Here is a 24,133-nt window from a genome sequence, read left to right on the forward strand (position 1 = left end):
ACTAAATTGTTTACTACTGCTATTTTGCAACTTGTCACTTGAGGGCAGCAAGACTATTTTGGGAATCACAGAATGGAGCATTTAACTAGTAGGACAGGTAAGGCATTAAAGATTCTACAGCAGCATGAAAAGGGAGAAAGTGGTAACACTGTATTCAAAGTCTAATACAGAAAACATTTACAAAACAGCTTTTTGTAAGCAGTAATTATTTCCCCAATATATTTTTATTTCTATTCTAATTATAGTTTTCAAAAGTTACTCCTCATAAATGAACTAAACGGAAGGCAGTATAATTGAGTAGAAAGTGAGCAGCCTACAGAGTCACACTAATCTGGGTTCAATTCCTTGTCCTACAGTGAACTAGATATAATGTTTGGGCAGATTACTTAACCTCTTGGAGACTCAGTTTCCTCATCTATGGAATGGGGATATATAAATACTTACAGGGTTGAGGTTAAATATATGAATATATGTACTTATGTTACTAGATGTAAAATGCTTAACACATAATAAGGCTTAGCAAAAGGTACTTAACAGTAATGACCAAGCAAAAGGTATGGGTATCTCACAGTGGAAAGAATGCTTCACCTCTTCAGTAATCAAGGAAATGCAAATTCCACAAGGAAATACCACCATTTTGTACCCAATTAATCAGCAAGAGATATATCAAGGGTGATCATTAGATTTAAGGTATAACTGGAAAAAATTAGTGTTTGGCTGAAAACATGGCTGTTATATATCTATTTACTTATGACACAGGGTCTTGCACTGTCACTGGAGTACAGGGGCATGATCACAGCTCACTGTAACCTCAAACTCCTGGCCTCAAGTGATCCTCCTGCCTCAGCCTCTCAAGTAGCTAGGACTATAGGCATATGCCACCACACCTGGCTAATTAAAAAAAATTGTTTTTTGGTAGAGACAGGGTCTTGCTATGTTGCAAACTCCTAGCTTCAAGTGATCCTCCTGCCTTGGCCTCCCAAAGCATTGTGTCATTTATTTGATATGTTCAGTTCATTTAGTATTTTAGATGTAAGGCACATGTTACACAGTGCCTAAGGGAATGTAGATATAAATCACTGTGTAACATGTGCCTTTTATCTAAAAGACTTAAGTCTAAGTCTTTTAGACTTTTAAGACTTAAGTCTTAGAAATAAGATCTTAGAAATAAGAACTGAATAAAACCAAATGCTTAGCCTCAAGAGATATTACAGTCTAGGCTGGGTGCGGTGGCTCACGCCTATAATCCCAGCACTTTGGGAGGCTGAGGCGGGCGGGTCACGAGGTCAGGAGATCGAGACCATCCTGTTGAACACGATGAAACCCCATCTCTATTAAAAATATAAAAAAATTAGCTGGGCTTGGTGGCAGGTGCCTGTAGTCCCAGCTTCTCAGGAGGCTGAGGCAGGAGAATGGCGTGAACCCAGGAGGCAGAGGAGCTTGCAGTGAGCAGAAATCGTGCCGCTGTGCTCCAGCCTGGGTGACAGACTCCGTCTCCAAAAAAAAAAAAAAAGATACTACAGTCTAGCACAGAGAAAAAGAAAGCATATAATAATTACAATAAAAGGGAGCACATGGGATGAGTAAAATGAGGGGCACAATATGTTATAGGAATTTAGAAGAGGGAGAGATCAAAGTTAGCTACAAGGAATTGGTCAAAGGTTCATGAAAGATAAACATTTAAGTAAACCTTGAAAGATGACAGGTAGAGATCAACAGGGAGAACTTTCCCAGTTGAAAGAATGATGTGAAGTAAGGAACAAAAGGGTGGAAAACTCAGGTCACTGTGGGGAATAGAGAATAGAATTTGGCTTGTTTAGAACATACACAGAGGAGTTGAGAGACATCTGAAAAGGACAGATAGCAACCTGTTATAAATACCCAGGCTAAGGAGTTTGGACTTAAATCAGTAGATAAAAAGAAGCCATTAAAAGTGTGTGTAAATGAGAGAGAAGAGAGAGAGAGCACAAGAGAGCAAGCGCTAAAGATACACACACACACACACACACACACACACAGAGAGACAGAGAGAGAAATGTCACAGACAGATGCAAGCCATGCCCAGAGCTGTGATCAGATAAGAATGATGTGACTGTTCAGTTCTGTTCACAGTGACTAGTATGAGCCAGACATGCCACTAGGTGCTAAAAAGTCTGAGCAAGCAATTGTAGGACATAAAACAGTTTACTTTCTTCTCTATTAGACACATTTGGAAGGCCAAGATAGGTTAAATAACATTCTTGTGCTGTCATTTTCTCAAACACAAATAGGTTGTGACCACTGATCTAACAACAGAAAGAAAATGCATATGTTCAACAGCAGCCATATTAAATATGAGACGCAACTGTCATCCATGTCTTTTATCTACCTCTCAATCTATAGCACTTGCTTGGAATATTGCCTAATACACAAGTGGCACACGTGTGTGTATGTGTGTAAAGGATGAGTACTTAAAGAAAACTGGCCTTAGAAAATGAGAAAAAAGAGAAAACTCTTTTGAAAATTAAAACTTGATTACTAGCTCATAAAAAGTTACTTGAAGAGGAATTCTTACCTGGCGTGTCATTACAAAATATGCATACATTGCCATGGCACTTCCATAAGTGATGAAGTATGTTACTGGCTCCATGATGTCCCAGGAATATTCCCACCAGGTAAGCCGGGCCAAAATGCCAAACTGTGTGGCCATGTAGGCAAGGCCACCCCATAGCACCAAAGTGGTCCTCTTCTCAGCTTTTCTGCTAATCTCAATTCGTACCTATTGGGCACACATAATTGTAAGGCATTTTGACATAACACCAATTTAAAAAGGTTTAAACTGTTCTATGTTCACTAAAGAAACAGGGCTCATAATCAAGACACAAGTCTCAGTTCTAGTAAATATAGCTTGTCTTCCTAAATAGTATCTGCAGTTTTCACTGAATAAAATATCTTAGGCCAGATGCAGTGGCTCACATCTGTAATCCCAGCATTTTGGTAGGTCAAGGTGGGCAGCTTGCTTGAGCCCAGGAGTTCAAGACCAGCCTGGGCAACATGTCGAAATCCCATCTCTACAAAAAATACAAAAATTAGCAGGGCATGGTGGCACATCCCTGTAGTCCCAGCTATCGGGAGGCTGAGGTGGGTGGATCGCTTGAGCCCAGGAACTGGAGGATGCAGTGAGTCAAGATCATACCACTGCACTCCAGCCTGGGTGAATGAATGAAACCGCCTTGAAAAATATATATATACATGTAAGCATAACTACTATTTAGGGCATTTGTATTTTATGTTTCACCCTAGAAGTGGGTGAAAATATGGGCATGAATAACTCAGTTTTAACAGGTCTTCATCCAATCACAAGATTATCTTCTCTGAAAGAGGGAAATGCACACATACCTATATTCTTTCACTGTTGCATACACAATTTAATCTATTCTCAGTTTTAACTCCAGTGATATACTAGGGACAGAACACGGACTCTGGATTTAAAGCAGCTCAATTCAGAGCCTTGATCTGCAAATCACCATTAACTTCATTAAAGAGTTGTTCCGAAGACTAAATAAGAAAATATAGGTAAAATACTAGCACAATTCACGAAACATAGTAAATATTCTATAAACGATGAAAATTCTTTTTCAGGAATCAGAAAATGCAAACGACTAAGAGTCTTTGTTCCCTTCCTTACTCCTTACAATCTGATTTCTTAAAATTGAAATATCATAGAAAAAATAAAGGTAACATATATTCATTGTAAACATTCAGAAACGTGTAAAGAAAAATCAGTCATAACCCGACTACTGTACTAGCATTTTGGAACGTATTCCTTCTGATTTCTTTGTGTATGTATATATATAAATGCGTATAGGTATATACATAATACATTTAAAAACTGGATCATAGTATGCATATTATTTTATAATTTGGTTTCTATGGCAAATAAAATCTATATAGTCCCTTTAATAGTTGCATAATAGTCTATATACAGTTGTCCCTAGGTATCTGTGGTGAATTGGTTCCAGGATACCCCCCAAACCAAGATATCAAAATACATAAATGTTAAAGTCCCTTATATAAAATGGGATGGTATCTGCATATAACCTATACATATATTCCCATATGCTTTAAATCATCTCTAGTTACTTATAATACAATGTAAATGCTATGTAGTTATTGTATTGATTTTTAAAATTTGTATTCTTTTTTGTTGTTGTTGTTTTGTTTGTTTTTGAGACAGAGTCTTGCTCTGTCGTCCAGGCTAGAGTGCAGTAGTGCAATTTTGGCTCCCTGCAACCTCTGCCTCCTGGGTTCAAGTGATTCTTGTGCCTCAACCTCCTGAGTAGCTGGGACTATAGGCAAATGATGCCATGACGCCTGGCTAATTTTTATATTTTTAGTAGAGATGGAGTTTTGCCATGTTGGGCAGGCTGGTCTCAAACTCCTGACCTCAGGTGATCGGCCTGCCTTGGCCTCCCAAAGCGTTGGGATTACAGGTGTGAGCCACCATGCCCAGCCTTGTTATGTTTTATTGTCCCCTCACCCCCTACCAAATATCTTCTATCTGAGGTTGGTTAAATCTGCGAATGTAGAACCTACAGATAACAGAGGGCCAACTGTAATATTCCTTCTTAACTTGGCTAAAATAATTATCCACTATACTCAAGAGCCTTTCCTGATCAGCAATTATTCTGATCTTAATTTTAAAGGTGGTAAATCTGGTTAAGGGCAGTACATTCAGAACTGAAAGCTCTTAAGTCCATTATCAAGGCTCCAAACGATTCCTTTTTCAGCCCTTTCTTAGCTTTGACTTAAACTTTTTTATGGTTCAGTCCCATAAACTAAAGAACTAATTTGATTGACATGACTCAACTGCATAAAACTTACAAGAAAAAACAGAAACATATATGCTCTGGAAAAAACACAGGTAAGGTGAAAAACCTGAGATTTGAAGTTTTACCTTTTCCAGGGGAGCCAGCTGCTCTTTGAGATCCTCTAGTCTTTCAATAAGCTCCCTTTCCTTGTTTAACTGGTGCTGCTCAATGCACAGTGTAGTGTATAGCTGCTGGACCAACATCTTTACATCATTCAGCGTTGCTGCATTTTCATGACTTAACAGGTCTGAAACAAAGGAGTTACATTTTTTAAAAAATGTATGCCTTAAATGATTACTATTCCTAGGACTATCACATGAGGCAGACTGATCCATTATAGGTATCTCGCCTTCCGTGTTAAACTGAAGGAAAGTAATAGTTCTCTTTTTTTTTTTTTTTTTTTTTGAGACAATGTCTTACTCTATCACCCAGGCTGGAGTGTAGTGGTGTGATCTTGGCTCACTGCAGCCCCTACCTCCAGGGCTCAAGCAATCCTCTGAGGTTAGCTTCCTGAATAGCTGGGACTACAGGTGCGCACCAGCCACAAGCCTGGCTAATTTTTGTATTTTTTGTACAGACAAGTTTTCACCATGTTGCCCAGGCTGGTCTCAAACTCCCGGGCTCAAGCAATTTGCCTGCCTTGGCCTCCCAAAGTGCTGGTGTAACAGGCGTGAGCCACCATGCCCAGCCTATAGTTTTTGTTAAAACAAAAAAGTTGTCCACAAATGTAAAAAGTTAATTCATGGCTGGGCCCGGTGGCTCACGCCTGTAATCCCAGCACTTTGGGAGACCAAGGCAGGCAAATGATCACGAGGTCAGGGAATCAAGACCATCTTGGTCAACACAGTGAAACCCCGTCTCTACTAAAAAAAAAAAAAATACAAAAAATCAGCTGGGTGTGGTGGCGGGCGCCTGTAGACCCAGCTACTTAGGAGGCTGAGGTAGGGAAATGCGTGAACCCGGGGGGCAGAGCTTGCAGTGAGCCGAGATTGCACCACTGCACTCCAGCCTGGGAGACAGAGCAAGACTCTGCCTCAAAAAAAAAAAAAAAAAGTAAATTCGTATTTGGGTAACTAAAAAAATTTGAAACAAATACCTACCATTATATTCTTGGAAGTCTAAATGCTACAAATGAGGGTATGATTAACATTAAGAAAAATAATACAAATAATAATGATCTTCATTAGATAAAGACAAAATTAAAGCAACTGTTAAAAACTAGTAGAGAGGTTTAGAATCAATCTGATTATTATGCTTATTAAAATGGTGACTATAATTTATCTGTAGTCCTGCCATTTTAATTGATTTTTTTCCCCTTAGTAAGTCCTAAGGGAAAAATATATAGTATTTCAAATTTGCAAATACAAAGGCATAAATAAAAATGCCATCATCCTAATAATCTTTTTTTTTTTTTTTTTTTTTTCGAGACGGAGTCTCGCTCTGTCACCCAGGCTGGAGTGCAGTTGTGCAATCTCGCTCACTGCAAGCTCTGCCTCCCAGGTTCACGCCATTCTCCTGCCTCAGCCTCCTGAGTAGTAGCTGGGACTACAGGTGTCTGCCACCATGCCGGGCTAATTTTTTGTAATTTTTGGTAGAGACGAGATTTCACCGTGTTAGCCAGGATGGTCTCTATCTCCTGACCTCGTGATCCACCCACCTCAACCCCCCAGAATGCTGGGATTACAGGCGTGAGCCACCGTGCCTGGCCCATTCTAATAATCTTAACTCTCATTCTTCTTCTCCCTAGTATACCAACTTTTATTCATTCCTGATGAGGAAAGACAGAGAATAGCTGTAGGAGCCTCAGTATCATGGTCTAAAGGGTATGAAGTTATGAGAACAACTGAAAGGGTGAAAGATTAAGTTCTTTCATTCAATATCCTCTACTATGAGTAGCATGTATTTCTAGAAATCTAAAAATTATGTTTTCAGAATCAAATAAAAACTCTGCTGACTAAAGCTGTCCATTTTTTTTTTAAAGCACTTTTTTTTTTAGATTCTTACTAGCTTTCAATGTTAGGTACAGCATAAGGGTAGCACTCTTCTAAACAAAACAAGCCACAGTCAGAATTAACCATGTATTTCGAACATTCTTTAAGGATGTCCTTTAGTACAGTTATTATAGAAGTTCGATCAATGAAAAAATTCAAAAGAAGGTAGCAAACTGGATTAGAGAAGAGCCGATATAGTAAAACGGGATATAGCACCTAGCTGGGTATCTTGTATGCCTCAGTAAATGTGTGCTGAATTAATGGGAACATAAAAGGAAGAGCACTTTGAGTTCCAGAAGTCATCTATGTCAACAGTGTCTTCCTTGTACCAAAGCTGCTGCTCACATTTGCATATAGCCTAAAACTGTCCAAAGTTACCAGAAGAAGAAACTGCACTCTAGGAGGCTGAAGTAACTTGTCCAGAATGGCACAGTAAGGGGTAGAGTCCACGTCTCCTGATTTCTAGGCCTGTGGCTACATTACAGTGCTTCTACTATACCAATATTAAATTTCTTCTGCAAGTTCAGTCCCCTTTCATGAACTATTTTATTAGATAAAGCAGATTTGTTCCATCTTCTCCATGTATATATAAAACTATAGTATTGGCTGGGCACGACCTGTAATCCCAGCACTTTGGGAGGCCAAGGTGGGCAAATCACGAGGTCAGGAGTTTTAGACCAGTATGGCCAACATGATGAAATTTTATCTCTACTAAAAATACAAAAATTAGCCGGGCATGGTGGTGCACGCCTGTAATCCCAGCTACTGGGGAGGCTGAGGCAGGAGACTCGCTTGAACCCAGGAGGTGGAGGTGGCAGTGAGTCGAGATTGCGCCACTGTACCCCAGCCTCAAAACGAAACAAAAAACAAAAAAACACAAAGAAACTCTAGTATTATTCCTCTTAAACATCCTAAACCTAGTGCCTTCTATCTCTTTCCTCCATTTAGCCCTTCCACTAAAGCGTTGCAACACAGGGCAAAGGAACATGCTTATTCAATGAATGGCATCCCTCTTAAATACAGAATTTCAAACCACTCTCTTACTGTAGTCAGCTGAAAAAGAGTGGTGGTACCTTCAGCTGAAAAAGAGTGGTGGTACCTTGGATGCCAGCAATACCTTCCTCAACCAGGGACAGAAAGACACAAGGTAGAAACAAAATTTGAGCCTACTTTGCATTTTATCAAAAGGAGAAAAAAAGATTTTCTTTACTATGTTTAAAAACCAGGGAAAGGCCAGGCGCAGTTGCTCATGCCGGTAATCCCAGCACTTTGGGAGGCCAAGGAGGGCGGATCACGAGGTCGGGAGATCGAGACCATCCTGGCTAACATGGTGAAACCCCATCTCTATTAAAAATACAAAAAAATTAGCTGGGCATGGTGGCGGGCACCTGTAGTCCCAGCTACTCGGGAAGCTGAGGCAGGAGAATGGCATGAACCCGGGAGGCAGAGCTTGCAGTGAGCCGAGATTGCACCACTGCACTCTAGCCTGGGCAACAGAGCGAGACTCCATCTCAAAAAAAGAAAAGAAAAGAAAAAAAAGCCGGGCGCGGTGGCTCAAGCCTGTAATCCCAGCACTTTGGGAGGCCGAGACGGCCGGATCACGAGGTCAGGAGATCGAGACCATCCTGGCTAACACGGTGAAACCCCATCTCTACTAAAAAATACAAAAAACTAGCTGGGCGAGGTGGCGGGTGCCTGTAGTCCCAGCTATTCGGGAGGCTGAGGCAGGAGAATGGCGTAAACCCGGGAGGCGGAGCTTGCAGTGAGCTGAGATCCGGCCACTGCACTCCAGCCTGGACCACAAAGCGAGACTCCGTCTCAAAAAAAAAAAAAAAAAAAGAAAAAAGAAAAGAAAAAAAAAAACAGGGAAAACACAGCCTGGGCAACATAGGGAAACCTCATCTCTACAAAAAAAAAAAATTTGCCAGGCATGGTGGCGTGTGCTTGTAGTCCTAGCTACTTGGGATGCTGAGGTGGGAGGATCTGCTTGAGCCTGGGAGGTCATGGCTGCAAAGAGCTGTGATCACGCCACTGCACTCCAGCCTGGGTGACAGAGTGAGACCCTGTCTCAAAAAAATAATTAAATTTAAGATCAAGGAAAACAAAGTGTTTATGGATTTAAAATCATATTGAGTTTCTGTGAGAGATGGTATCTGATGGCATAATCTCACTATAGAATAACAGAACTAAGAGAGCTATGATGTGTATATCTAAACATTAAAAAGGTCTTTTGAAATTCTACACCAATGCTGCTACTGAGTTACTAAAGTCCACACTTCAATTTACGATTATTTCCATGAATTACAGATTTTTGACCCTTGCAAGCTTCATACCCTAATTTACTTCTAGAAAAGCAAGGTAGATACTCCACAGTTCCTGGATACAGATAAAGCAATGGGTTGTTTTAGGCTGCCAAATCACCAGGGAATCAAATACAATCCCCTGTTTTTTCAATTTCTACCTTTTCTTATTCAATTTGAGAAAAGCTTTATTTAAAAAACTAAACATTCATTTCTGTTTAAAAAATACAGTTATTACAGAAATGGTTGGTATTTATTAATTGATTAAAATACCTTTAGTTTTTGACAACATAATATATGGAAACTCACATCTTAACTTTCCTGATTGTTATACTTTATATAGAAATATTTTAGTGAACTTTCGGAATGTTACCAATAGAAAATCTAAACAGATGAACTCTCTAGGCAATTCACACAAAAACACACCTCAGTAAAATAGGACCTGTACTTCTGTTATTTTAAAGAGAACTTCTAGCCTGAGAATCAGGGAATAAAGAAGAAAAACACATTAGCATAGCTGATATATGGCTAACTGTCCCTGGTCTACATGTTTAATTATTCCAAGTTCATAAAATCTGATTCGATAATGCCTTACTACAGTTGACTCTTGAACAATGTGGTTGGGGGGCGAGGTTGGGGCACCACCCCCCTACAACTTTTGAAACCTCAAAAACTTAACTACTAGCCTACCTGGACCAGAAGCCTTACCAATAACATAATTAACAAATGTTTTATATATGTATTATATACTGTATTCTTACAGTAAAGTAAGCTAGAGAAAAGAAAACATTACAATCATAAAGGGAAAATAAATTTATAGTGCTATACTGTATTTATTTACATTGTAAGTTTACATTGTCTGTTTGCAAGATAAATCATCTGTCTAAAATGATGGGCAACCGTAGCTGCAGACCTCAGTCTACGGTACATATCAAGCAATCCAAGTTTTTCTTGCAATGTCATCACTTTTCTCTGCTTCTTGGGAGCACTTCCAGCATCACTTCATATAGGTCCCATGGTGTTATTCAAGGTGGACTAAACACACAAAAAAATTCAAGGACTGCAAGAGATCAATTTTTACTGCAATAGACAATTTACTGGAGAAATGAACTACCCATGAGGAGATAATTAGCATCACACAGCATTTTAAGCTGATATCAAAAACACTTGAGTTTACAGCAACAGCAACAAGAGGTGGCTATGAAATCACTAGAGTAGTATACTATGTACTAGAGTCAATTTTATGCAGACATTATTAAATACTGCATCTTTACATTTCTCTTAACTGCAAATGGCATCATGCATGGTCTGTGTGTGCATACGTTTTGATAATTTTTAACTTTTTGTAATAGATATGTATATATTTTATGGTAGTAAATGATAAAAAATAGGAAGGGCGTGGTGGTTCAGGCCTGTAATCCCAGCACTTTGGGAGGCCAAGGTGGGTGGATCACCTGAGGTCAGGAGTTTGAGGTCACCTGGCCAACATGGTGAAACATGTGTGCCTATAATCCCAGTTACAGGAAGGCTGAGGGAGGAGAATCATTTGAACCCAGGAGGCAGAGGTTGCAGTGTGCTGAGATTGCACCGCTGCACTCCAGCCTGGGGGACAGAGAGAGACTCCGTCTCAAAAACAAAATAAAATAAAATAAGATAGACTTGTATCTACATATATTTCATGCATTCATGACATACTTAACTTTTCTTAATTTTTTGGATATTTCTAGGTTATGTGGTTCGTTTGCAAGTTTTTTCAAATCTGCTTTGTTCAACAGTCAACTGTATGTAAAGAATATCTTTCCATTCTTACTATTTAAGGATACTTTTCTATACTTTCTCCCAGCTAGCCCCCTCTCATCTAGCTTAAAGAAAGTGAATATGGCCTCTGCACAATCAAAATGCTACCCAGCGAACACATTTAATTCACTCAATATAGATGGAATCAATGGGGAATATGAAATCACAGTGCCTTCCCTCAGAGCATCAAAGAAAAGGATGAAGCAAAATTCAGAGAAGATATTTATCACTTTTGGTTGGTCAGGGGTCAGAGAAGGAAAGAGTATGATCATTAAAGGCTTACTGGAAGAGTCAATATTGACAATTTTGACTTGAGAAAACGGGGGTTAGGAAGAAAGGCATCTTAGGCAGAAGAAAGTGAGCAAATAGTGAGATGGGAAAGAACAGGGCATAGTTCAGGAAACCATAAAGGAATACACAGTGGAGAAAAAGTAGGCAACATGTAAGAGGGAAAGAAAACATTTTAAAAGGTAGATGTGGACCAGATTATAGAGGAATTTCATAACAGGGTTTCACTCAGAACTTTTCTATGTTACACCCAATTCTTTCTCTTTTTTTTTGTTTAAAGATGTGTTGCCCAAGCTGGTTGCCACTGTGTTGCCCAGGCTGGTCCCAAACTCCTGGTCTTAAGCAATCCTCCTGCCTCGGCTTCCTAAAGTGCTGGGATTACAGGTGTGAGCCACCTTACCAGGCCTAAACCCAATTCCTAAAAGCAGGATTGAAAAGAAGGAATGTCCTACAGCAGCAGTCCCCCACCCCTGGGGTGCAAACCAGTACTGGTCAGTGGCCTGTTAGGAACCAGGCTACAAAGGAGGAGGCCAGCGAGTAAGCATTACTGCCTGAACTCCACCTCCTGTCAGATCAGCAGCAGCATTAGATCTCATAGGAGCACAAACCCTATTGTAAATTGTGCATGTGAGGGATCTAGGTTGTGTGCTGCTTATGAGAATCTAACTGATGCCTGAGGATCTGACATGGAACAGTTTCATTCCAAAACCACTGCCTCTGCCCCTGCCACCACTGTCAGTGGAAAAATTATCTTTAACAAAATTGGTCCCTGGTACCAAAAAGGTTGGGAACTGCTGTCCTATGGCGCGGGTGGAAGGAGTGGTGGAAGGGGCATTAACAACAGCAGTGAGTAACAATGAATATCAAGGGCAAATAGAGAAACAGGACCAAAAAAGACACAACTCAAAACGCTATTTTAGAGGGCTACTTAGCATTGTACTGTGCAGAGCCACAGTAGAGACCAGGATGAAAAGAAATATTAGCAATACTGACTCTGTCTTTATTTAAAATTTTATTCATCATGCATTTTTTGCATTAACTCTGTTTTTTTAAAGTAGTACATTAAAATACCATTTATCTTGCTGGGTGCGGTAACTCATGCCTATAATCTCAGCACTTTGGGAGGCTGAGGCAGGTGGATAACTTGAGGTCAGGAGTTCAAGACCATTCTGGCCAACATGGCAAAACCCCATATCTACTAAAAACGAAAATTAGCCTGGCGGCTGGGCACAGTGGCTCATGCCTGTAATCACAGCACTTTGGGAGGCCAAGGCAGATAGATCACCTGAGGTCAGGAGTTCAAGAGCAGCCTGACAAATATGGTGAAACCCGTATCTAGCTTGAACCTGGGAAGTGGAGCTTGCAGTAAGCCAGTATCACGCCACTGCACTCCAGCCTGGGCGACAGAGCAAGACTCTTAAAAACAAAACAAAAACAAAACAACAATTCTTTATCTTGATTACTGAGTTGTTTGGTGCCCTCTTAAAATTTGTGTCTGAGGCAAGCACCTTTCCTTTTCCCATAAAAGCATATACAGGCTGTGAACAGTGGTTCATGCCTATAATCCCAACACTCTGGGAGGCCAGAGAGGGAGGAGTGCTTGAGCCCAGAAGTTCAAGACCAGCCTAGGCAACATAGTGAGACCTTATCTCTACAAAAATAAAAAAAATTATCCAGGCATGGTGGCACATGCCGGTATGCCTGTAGTCCAAGCTACTCCAGCTGCTTGGGAGGATGAGGTAGGAGGATAATTTGAGGTCGAGGCTGCAGTGAGCTGTGATTATGCCACTGTACTCCATCCTGGGTGACAGAGTGAGACCTTGTCTCAAAACAAACAAAAAACAAAACAAACAAACAAAAAAAACAACCAACCATGCATCATGTCAGAAGTTCCTAAGAACTATTATTATTGTACAATAATTGACTTTCAGACTGCTGACCTTGAGCCATAAAAAAAGCTCAATACTTATTACAACACTTAAGAGAACAGAGAAGCCTACAGCTTATTTTAAAAAGATATCCCCTGTAATGTTATTAAAGTAGTACGACTTTTGGCCTTTATGAAGGGAAGGAGCTTCAGTTATGTAGGACATTCATTTATGTGAAACAGAGTGACAATGTCAGATAATAAAGCATTCTGGCATCTAGGCAGAATCTAAGTGATTTTAGTCAAGGCAGAATCTAAGTGATTTTAGTCAATGTACTAGTCAAGTGCCAGGTACTCAATGAGCTCTTTCAGTGTTCTTTGAATATTGTCTGTTTCTCAAGGTTACCCAAGGAAAAAAAATAAAGTTCTTTCCAAAAGCCCTTCCCACATTTCTGTGACCTTACCAAGGTTACTATTTTACCTCTTTTTGGTGGTCGTACGTGATATGTTAAGTCATTAATGACCAGCTTAAAGTCATCAAGGAGGAGGAGGTCTATTCCTGTTGAAGCAGCAACACGAACACCATCTGTGAAAATTTCAAATGAAACTTGTCATAGGTCCATAATTATTCAAGAATGGTCAGGAAAATTCAATCTTCAAAATAGTTTTTAAAAATTACCTCCTCCTTTTTAAATTTCAGTTAACTTTTTACCTCATTTCCCAGTTCTATGCAAAGTTTAGGTTGCCTAAAGCTCTGTTTTTAGGACTCGAGTTTGTGAAGATTTAACAACAGCTTCTCCTGTGAACTACATGAGCAAGTGAAATAATTAACGGTCATAGTTCTGTAGGTGTACATTGGAAATCTAGGGTCACTGGGAGAGCTGTATGGACTTAACATTGTCCATAATGGAAGCTGGTTGAGTCAAAAAAAAAAAAAAAAAAAAAACAGTATTTTCTGACATATGGTACTCTTCAGTATAGTCATTGATTAGTTGCCAATAATTCAGTAGAGACAGATGCTGGGGTTAACAAAGTATTATACATCCACCACGCTGGTCTACTAATTATATTGTCAGATGAGTAGAAATGTGGTAATTGTTAACTGGTGAATCCAGGTGAAGGGTAAATGGGCATTTATTGTACTAATCTTTCAAGTTTTCTGTAGATTTAAAAAATTTTAAAGTAAAAATGGGGAAAAAAACAATGGGAAAAAAACTTAAAAATGGGAAAAAAATTAAAAAACTTAAAAAATAAATAAATGAAATACATAAAATGGTAATTTTTAGTGCCTTATTTTATATTCTTTTCAAATCATATACTTCTTTATTTTGGCAAACTTTTCTTTCCAGACATGAGGGTTTAACTACTGGAAGTATTTATTCTACACCTAAAGTAATGATAAAAAGTCCCAATAATATAAAATGTGATTGACTGTTCATCCTTGCTCATGGCATTATATGTGAGATGCTTTTGAATGAGATTCCCTGTGCATACACATTTGCTAAAATCGATCAATTATACTCTGAGTACTACTGGGAGAGAAATCACTTTCTCTCCTGGTAAGTGCTAAGCAAAAGAAAAAAGTTTTCTGAAGTTAACAGTATAGGGTTCTTTTGTAGCTACGTGTATGGTGTATGTATGTGTCTAGAAATTGCTGTGGGGTGAAATGAGGGGTAGATGGTAATTAATAATGATGGTGACTATACCTGGTGAATAGACAGCAACTCTGTCAATTCCCCGATCCTCCTCTTGCAGTTGTCGTAAAAATACACCAACGGAGTCAGAGATAGGCTTGAGTGTGAACTGACAGCGTTCACGCCGGGATGGTAGCCTCACAGATATCACAGGTAACCCATTTTGATAAACCACTGTAACATCTGAATGAAAAAGACCCAAAAACATATGATAATTGGATTTCAATGTAAGTTAAAGTCACATTATTACTATTCTTGCATGGGGGTCTATTATTAGCATGATTTAAAATGTTTTCAAAGAAGGTTTAAGAACATGCCCTTTAGCTTTAGTTGAAGGTTATTCTGGAAACCGGCTTATAAAAGATCAAATGGATCACACAGCTCATTTTACAGATATGAAAAAACAGGCAAGGAACTGTCTTCTGAGTGGGTCAAGGAGAGGCTTTCCCAAGGATATCAGGTGAAGCTCTTGATATTGGTGAATACAAGCCCTGGATCCATTTAGCAAGATTTTATTAAGCAGTCAGAGATTGCTGGGCCAGACTTCATAGCCTATAGGACGTGGCTCTTGGGATCCAGAGCTTTCAAGAAGTACCCTAATAAGTGAGACTCCTACTCCAAAACAGTCAATTCATGTATATATAGTACAAGTTGATAAGTGAGAAACAAAAGTGAAATCTTAAGCCCCTCAACTGACTGAATGGACTCCCTCTTGGCCAAAGGGACACCCAGGGTAAACCTTTAAAGCTAAGTTCTCAGCCATGACAGGATGGGAGGTCAGACACAACTCATTATATCCCCTCCTTGCTAGCCACCATTAGGCACTCTTTCCTAAGGGCTTAAGAGAAACTAGCCCTTTCAAAAGACTCCACCATTGATATCAACCAATTAACTGCCCAACACTGCCCCTCTTTTTTGCCTGACAAGAGGCCACCGACCGTGAAGTGGTTCTGGCCAGTCTACGGAGAATGCACAGTGAGGGTTTTCACACCCTCTGCTTCATCTTTTGACACCAGAGAGCTGAAAACTCCACCCTCAGATCATGCTAATGCAGCCATTTTTTGTACACGGGACCCATGAAGGGGCATGAAGCTCAGTTGTGCATACACGTTTCTCTTTTCATAAATATGCATGGCCTCTCCTATAGTGTACTGAGTATGTACATTTGGCCACCCTGCTCAGCATGCATTCCTGTTCTTTTTGCCTATTCCTCAAAGTGTCTGTTTTTGGCTTCTGAATAGAGGCTACACTTCCCAGCCTGTCAGAATGGCCACCCTGCAGGCTGCAACCTTTATGAGAAATATACGTCTCCTTTCCAAATTCATGAACCTCGTCATTCTTCAGTTAGCATTCTATCAAAAACAATTCATGTTCTCTTGAATGTCTTCATGAGCTTGGCTAGACAGAACCAAAACTCTGTTGTTTAAGATTTTATAACAAAATGTTATGAAGGGAAAGTTTATTATGAGTTATAAAATTGAAGGGATCTTCTACAAAAGTATAGCATAGCATGCCTATTTCCTTATTTTTTCCCTCAGTATTCTTGATTTGTAGGGCCCTAGTAAAACAAACATCAGAATAACCCTCTTTCGCAATAATTTTCAAATACATTTTTTTAAAAATGCATTTTAAAAATCAAAATGTTTTACATAAGCATCTAAGCATTTAAAGATGATATTAGCACTGAGGAAAGAAAACAGGCTTTGGAGTCAAACCTGGGACTGAATCTTGGCTCTGTAATTTTGGGCATATTATGTAACTTCTCTGAGTCTCACTTTTTTCATATATAAAATGGGCTTTGGCCAGGCGTGGTGGCCTGCACTTTAGGAGTCTGAGGTGGACAGATCATGAGGTCAAGAGATTGAGACCATCTTGGCCAACATGGTGAAACCCTGTCTCTACTAAAAATAAAAAAATTAGCTGAGCGTGGTGGTGCACATCTGTAGTCCCAGCTACCAGGGAGGCTGAGGCAGGAGAATCACTTCAACCTGGGAGGAGGACGTTGCAGTGAGTCGAGATCGTGGCACTGCACTCTAGCCTGGGTGACAGAGCGAGACTCCGTCTCAAAAAAAAAAAAAAAAAAGGTTTAATCCCTAACTCATAGAGCTGTTGTGAGAAATGAGTGAAATACATAAATAATTTAAAACACTTAGCACACTACATGATACATAAATGATAATGTTTCCTTACTAGCTCCTTTGAAGAATCAAAGGTTGGCTAGATGTGGCAGCACGTGTCTGTAGTCCCAGCTACTCGGGAGGCTGAGGCAGGAGGACTGCTTGAGCCCAGGAGTTTGAGTCTACAGTGAGCTATGATTGTGCCACTGCACTCCAGCCTGAGCAACCGAGTGGGACCCCATGTCTAAAACTTTTTTTTTTTTGAGACAGGGTCTTGCTCTATCACCTAGGCTGGAGTGCAGTGGCATGATCACAGCTCACTGCAGACTCGAGCTCCCAAGCTCAAGCGATTCTCCTGCCTCAGCCTCCCAAGTTAGTGGGACTACAGGCACGCACCACCATGCCATGCTATATATATATTTTTTTTTTTGAGAGACAGGGTTTCACCATGTTGCCCAGGCTGGTCTTGAACTCCTGAGCTTGAGCAGCGACCCGCCTTGGCCACCCAAAGTGCTGGGACTAAAGGCGTGAGCCACTATGCCTGGCTTCTAAAAACAATTTTTAAAAATAAAATGAGTCAAAAATTACATTCTATTATGCTTCTAAGGATTTATATCCCTACTAATCAAAGAGTTTATAGGAAATGTGTGAGATTAATGTTTTGGAAATCCAAAATGCATCAAGTTTTCCATAGTTGTAGTTGTAGACATCTACATCTTATTTCCTTGTCTATTCTAGTAACTGATAAGGTCTACATTATACACAAAATCTTCACACTAAAATCTTTCATGATTTGAATTTTCAAGAAATAACCCTAATTGAGACATAGCTTATAAATAACAAAATACATTATTTAAAATGGAAATCTGATGAGTTTTGACATAAGAATCAAAATAAAGAACATTTTTGATTCCCCCAAATTCTCTGATCCCCATCCCAGTTAATCCCTGGGTAACCATTGATCTGATTTTTGTCACCACAGATTAGAGTTTTATAGAGTTATATATAAATAAAATCACACTATGGACCCTTTTGTATTTGGCTTCTTTCTCTTGGCATGATTATGAGATTCACCTATGTTGTTGTTAGTAGTTCATCAATTAACTAGTTCATTAGTAGTCATTCATTTGTATTCCTGAGAAGGGTGTCATTGCATAGACAAACCACAACTTGTTTATCCTGTTGATGAACATCTGGGTTGTTTCCAGGTTTTGGCTACTATGAATAAAGCTTTTATGATTATTTGCATACAAGCCTTTGTGTGACATGTTTTCATACTGTATCTTTCCCTATCCTTTTACCTTATCCATGTTTTATTTAAAGTGAGTTTCCTGCAGAAAGCTTATAGTTGGGTCTTGCTATTTTATCCAATCTAACAATCTCTGTCTTTTAATTAAACTGTATATATTATTTGTATTTAATGTAATTATAAGTATGGCTGAGTATATGTCTACCATCTTACTACTTATTTTCTATTTGACCCTACTGTTCTTTCTTCTACTTTTCCTCTATTCTTGCCATTTTTTAGATTTACTATCTTTTAATCTCTTTAAAAAGGATTTTTTCATTTAATCACTATTTATTTTAATTTAATCTCTATTTTTTTTCTCACTTTTATTTTTCAGAGACAGGGTCTTAATCTGTCTCCCAGCCTGGAGTGCAGTGGTGTGATCACAACTCACTGCAGCCTTGATCTCCTGGGCTCAAGTGATCCTCCTCCCTCAGCTTCCTGAGTGGCTAGGACTAAAGGCACATGTAGCTATGCCTGGATAATTTTTTTTGGGGGGGCAGGGTAGAGACAGGGTCTCGTTATGTTGCCCAGGCTGACCCTGAAGTCCTGGACTCAAGCAATTCTCACATCTCAGCATCTCAAAGTGCTAGGATTACAGGATTGAGCCACAATGCCCAAGCTAATCTCGGCTGTTGACTTATTAAATACAATTTATTTTATTTATTTATTTATTTTGAGATAGGGTCTTGCTGTGTTGCCCAGGCTGGAGTGCAGTGGTGTGATCTCGGCTCACTGCAACCTCCACCTCCTGGGTTCAAGCCATTCTCCTGCCTCTACCTCCCGGGTAGCTGGGACTACAGGTACCCATCACCACACCCAGATAATTTTTCTTTAGTAGAGACAGGGTTTCACTATGTTGGCCAGGCTGGTCTCAAATGATCTGCCCGCCTTGGCCTCCCAAAGTGCTGGGATTACAGGTGTGAGCCACCAGGCCTGGCCCTTATTTTATTTTTTTTTAAGCATTACTCTAGAGCAGGTATTGCTAAACTTTTTTCTGTAAAGGCTGAGGTATTAACTATTTTAGACTCTGTGGGTCATAAGATCTCTGTTACAACTATAAACTCTGTTACAACTATAAACTCTGTTACTGTGGTGCAAAAGCAGCCACAGGCAATATACAAATAAATAGGCATGGCTGTGTTCCAACAAACTTTATTTATAATAAGCAATGGGCTGGCTTTGGCCTGTAGGTCAGGGGGTCGCCAACCCCCAGGACACAGACTGGTACCATGGAAAAACTGTCTTGCACGAAACTGGTCCCTGCTGCCAAAAACGTTGAGGAGCACTGCTGAAGGTCATAGTTTGCTGAATTCTGTTCTGTGTTATACATCTCTACCATATCACAATCAGTCTTCAAATAATATAGTATCACTTTAGGTATAGTTTTAGAGAAACTTACAACAATATACTTCCATTCCCCCTGCTTACATTCTTCATGGTATTGTTCTCACACATTTTTCTACATATATTATAAACCACACATTATTTTTGTGTGGTTTACCTTCTGATTATCTTTTAAACAGATTTTGTTTTGTATAGTATATATTAAGAGTTTGTGTATATTCTTATCTTTGTTCCTCTATGTCTTTTTTCCTCTGTCTGCCTTTTAAAAACTTTTACTTTTTAATAAAGACACGGTCTCATTCTGTTGCCCAGGCTGGAGTTCAGTGGTACCATCATGGCTCACTCAGTCTCAACTGCTGGGCTCACTGGATACTCCCGCCTCAGCCTCCAAAGTAGCTGGGACTACAGGCATGTGCCACCATGCCCAGCTAATTTTTATTTTTATTTTCTTTTTGAGACAGAGTCTCGCTCTGTCACCCAGGCTGGAGTACAGTGGTGTGATCTTGGCTCACTGTACCTTCACCTCCCAAGTTCAAGCGATTCTCCTGCCTCAGCCTCCCCAATAGTTGGGATTATAGGCACGCACCACCACACCCAGCAAATTTTTGTATTTTTAGTAGAGACAGGGTTTCACTGTGTTGGCCAGGCTGGTCTCGAACTCCTGACCTCAGGGGATCCACCCGCCTCAGCCTCCCAAAGCGCTGGGCCAGCTAGTTTTTTTAATTTTAATTTTTAATTTTTATTTTTGTAGAGACAGGGTCTCACTATGTTGCCCAGGCTGGCCTCAAGCAATCCTCCTGCCTCGGCTTCCCAAAATGCTGGGCTCACAGGTATAAGCCACCATGCCCAGCTCTCTGCCTGCTTTTTAACATTTTCCTTTTATTATTGGTTTTCAACAATTTGACTGTGATGTGCTTTGCTTTTCTCTGTGAATGGTTGGGAGTTGTTAGATTTTTTAGATCTGGCTTTCCTCAAATTTGGAAAACTTTTGACCTTTATTCAACTATTATTTTTTTCTGTCTCCTACCCTTCTGGGATTCCAATTACACTTATGTTAGGCCATGTGATACTGTCTCACAGGTCACTGAGGTTTTCTTCATACATTTCAGGGGCTTCTTTTTTTCCCCCTCTCAGTTTCATTTTGGATAGTTTTAATTGCAATATCCTTCAACATCATGGATTTTTTTCTTCTGCGGTGTCTAATTTTCTGGTAATTCCATCTATATGGTGTTTTCATTTCAGACATATTTTTCACCTCTAGAAGTTCCATTTCTTTTTATATCTTCCATTTCTTTTCACATTATATTTATGCTTTTCCTTTTCTCTATGAGCATAAGGATCATATTTATAATAGCTATTTTAACTTCTTGGCTGTTTATTCCATTATCTCTGACATTTCCAGGTCTGTTCATTGACTGTATTTTTGGAAGGTTTATTTTTTGCTTCTTCATATGCCTAGTAATTTTTGATTGGTGGTTAGACATTTTTAATTTTACATTGTTGAGTGCTGGGTCTTGTATAGTTAAATTACTTGCATGTTAGTTTGGCACTTTCAAGACTTCAAAAACTTCTTTTAGGAGAGATCTAGAGAATCCTTTATTCTAGGACCAATTTGTCCCTACTTCTAAGATATGGTTCTTATGAGAATGTCTACCAAATGTTCAAGTGTTCAAATGTATCTCTCTACTGTGGCTAGAGGGAAGCAAAATTATTCATTTTATGTTACTGGCAATAGCTATTTTCTAGGAAGTTTTAGCCTGGTCTTGTGGTTTAGAATTCAGCCAAAGTCTCACAGGATGCCTTTGCAGATTTCCAAGACTCCTCTTTTTCTTCATAGCTCCTTCCTCTGTAAATCTCTGTCTCATAAATTCTAGCTGCCTTGAGATTTACAAATTCTGATCTCTGTTTCTTCATCTTAACTAGATGGCCAACCTCTGTTTCCCTTATCTGTGATGCAGTTTAGAGGCTGCCTCAGGCTGTAAACTCAACCAATGCAGGGTTTAACTCATTTGTTCCTCTTATCTCAGGCATCACAGTGCTGTGTGCCTATCGTCCAGTGTCTGAAAAGAGTTGTTTCAGATATTTTGTCTGGTGTTCTACTTGTTTATAGCAGGATAGTAATTCCCACAGCAGTTAATACTTCATGGATGTATGATTTGGATTTTTACATAAAAACTAAAAGGCAAAATCAGAAATCCCTATTGCCTTTTTCTGTCCAAAGGAATAGTCTGTTTCCTAAGGAAGAAGAGGTCAAAATAGTAATTTGAATTGAATATATAGCATGTACTATCTAAAGTTTGCAATACCTAAAGATATTTTAAAAATGTGTCATATTCCTTCTTGTTCTAAAAGAATCCTTAGCAATTAATCTACTGTTTCCTGAAGTCAGAACCACTAACATGAGAATATTTCTATCTTTTCTATAGCAGTAATGATGATGAAGTCATTAAGATTAGTGATTAAATTATCCAATTATCCCCTTTCTATATATGTGAAAAAGAGTAACCACAGATCAAGAAGTAGAGAGAGTTGAATTTTAAAAAGAGATAGAATCTGTGAGTCTGAAATATATCTGGAGAATCTTAAAAGTGTCTTTGCAAAAATTATAAAAGTGAGAAAATTATGACAGTGAAAGAGACCTAATCTAACCAACCCCATACTTCCTTTAACCTCCAAACTGCCTTTGGTCATTCCTGGGCTTGGGCCTAGCTAGCTTTGGGAGAAAGTTAGTTTTTAGTTTAAATAATAGGCCTTCCCCCAAAATAAACTGCCTTCACAAAACTAACGAAAGAGCACCAGGTTAGGAAGATGGGAGGAGGCTGAATTCTGCTAAAATGTAAGTGTAAGGGATTACCAGCTATTATTCTAGAGGTCACAGATTTGCAACTTCCCCACACCCACTCTTGCAGATAACATCACTGTTGTAGAACCTAAGACTGGCCTTTTGAGATGTCCTTTCAGGCTCCTGTGGCCCCCACCCAGAAGAGGACTCAGCACATGAGGATCATTTTCCACACCCCTATGACTGCATCCACAACCAATCAGTGACACTCATTCCCTTAGCCCCCTGCCCACCAAACTATCCTTGAAAAACCCTGGCATCCAATTTGGGGAGACTAATTTGAGTAATAAAACTCCAGTCTCCTATTCAGCCAGCTCTGTGTGCATTAAACTCTTTCTCTATTGCAATTCTCCTGTCTTGACAAATTGGCTCTATCTAGGTACTGGGCACAGAGAAGCTGTTGGGCAGTTACAAATGCACTAAACATCAGTTTCACAGGTAAATGCTTAGGGGTTACTGTTTTAAAATAACTGAGTCAAAGTCAACGGAGAATATGAAGGTCTTTCATACCCAGTTTAACTTCTTCCTTTAAAGAGCATGATGCTTTTTTCAAGGGAATGAAATAAGAAAGCTTTTGAGAAACTCTACAATGAATAGCGCATTTCAGAGCTGACAAGCCTTTATTATACTGCTTTTGAAATCCCAAGGCCTGCTCTTCTCTCCTACACTGTGGATTGTAATGTCAACATTAGATTTCTTAGTTTGCAATTCAGGAATAACAATTGCCAAGGTTCCTCAAGTTTCACAATATAAACAATAAACAGCTGGTTGTAGTGAAGTCAGAATGGGTATTCACAAGCTAATGACAGTTGTCAGTTACTATCATCTAGAGACAAAATATTCTTTTAAAGTATACATTGCATCAAGTGGCTGTTTGGTTGGATTTTTTTTCTTTTGTTTTGATTTCCAAGTGAATAAAATAAGAAATAACATAAGTATGTTCCAGAGCAGTGTGTTTCAAAAAAAGCCTAGAAATTATGGAGCGTTCAACATGAATACTTAGAGTTAGAACACGATAACACGATAACAGATTTAGGCATAAAAACAGAAAGCTGTGGAATTGTGCAGACTAAGAAGAGTAGTGCAGGAACTACAAACAATTGCATTTGAAGCAGGAATACATTTTTAAAAAATGCTTTTGAGGCATCAGGAGTTGAAAAACAGTCATAAAATACAAATGCTTATTATTTTGCAAAATATTTTTTAAATGCTTGTAAAAATATATAGTATGAAGTTTGGCTAGTGTTCAAAATAATGAGTAAAATCTCCACTAAAATATATCACCTGTATATATTTTGAGGGCTTATTATGAAAGGGAACTGGTACAGTAAGGAAGCCCATGTTGGGCTTTTTCTGCAAAGCTACTTGGAGTAGAACTATGTATGATGGATGATTTCAGGGGCTTATGATCTTAACGTTATCGATTTCCTCCCCATTTTGTGTAATATTCTGCATCATAAATGTGAGATATAATCACAGAATTTCAGTGCTGGAAGGCCAGAGAGATCATACAAACTAACAACCTTCTTTTGCAGCTAAGAATAATAGAGTCTAGTAATGTTAGATAATATTCCTGGGCTGGGCACAGTGGCTCATGCCTGTAATCCAAGCACTTTGGGAGGCCAAGGTGAGTGGATCACCTGAGGTCAGGAGTTCGAGACCTGTCTGGCCAACATGGTGAAACTCCATCTCTACCAAAAATACAAAAAATTAGCTGGGTGTAGTGGCAGACACCTGTAATCCTAGCTACTC

At 39.3% G+C, this 24,133-nt stretch overlaps 2 protein-coding genes across 8 annotated transcripts in view; one reads left to right on the top strand and one right to left on the bottom strand.

Moving 5' to 3' along the window:
- Positions 1–24,133, top strand: part of ASCC1 (activating signal cointegrator 1 complex subunit 1) — an 885,589-nt gene that overhangs the window by 56,128 nt on the left and 805,328 nt on the right. The gene's annotated exons all lie outside the window — the stretch shown is intronic.
- Positions 1–24,133, bottom strand: part of MCU (mitochondrial calcium uniporter) — a 209,767-nt gene that overhangs the window by 11,087 nt on the left and 174,547 nt on the right. For all 7 annotated transcript variants that reach the window (XM_050803657.1, XM_050803661.1, XM_050803656.1 and 4 more), the window contains 4 exons: positions 14,800–14,970; positions 13,575–13,679; positions 4,937–5,097; positions 2,555–2,758 (listed from right to left, as the gene is read on the bottom strand). In XM_050803657.1, the coding sequence (XP_050659614.1) occupies positions 2,555–2,758; positions 4,937–5,097; positions 13,575–13,679; positions 14,800–14,970 (641 nt within the window). The remainder of the gene's footprint in view (positions 1–2,554; positions 2,759–4,936; positions 5,098–13,574; positions 13,680–14,799; positions 14,971–24,133) is intronic.

The sequence above is a fragment of the Macaca thibetana genome, chromosome 9, assembly GCF_024542745.1.
Source record: "Macaca thibetana thibetana isolate TM-01 chromosome 9, ASM2454274v1, whole genome shotgun sequence".
NCBI lineage: Eukaryota > Metazoa > Chordata > Mammalia > Primates > Cercopithecidae > Macaca > Macaca thibetana.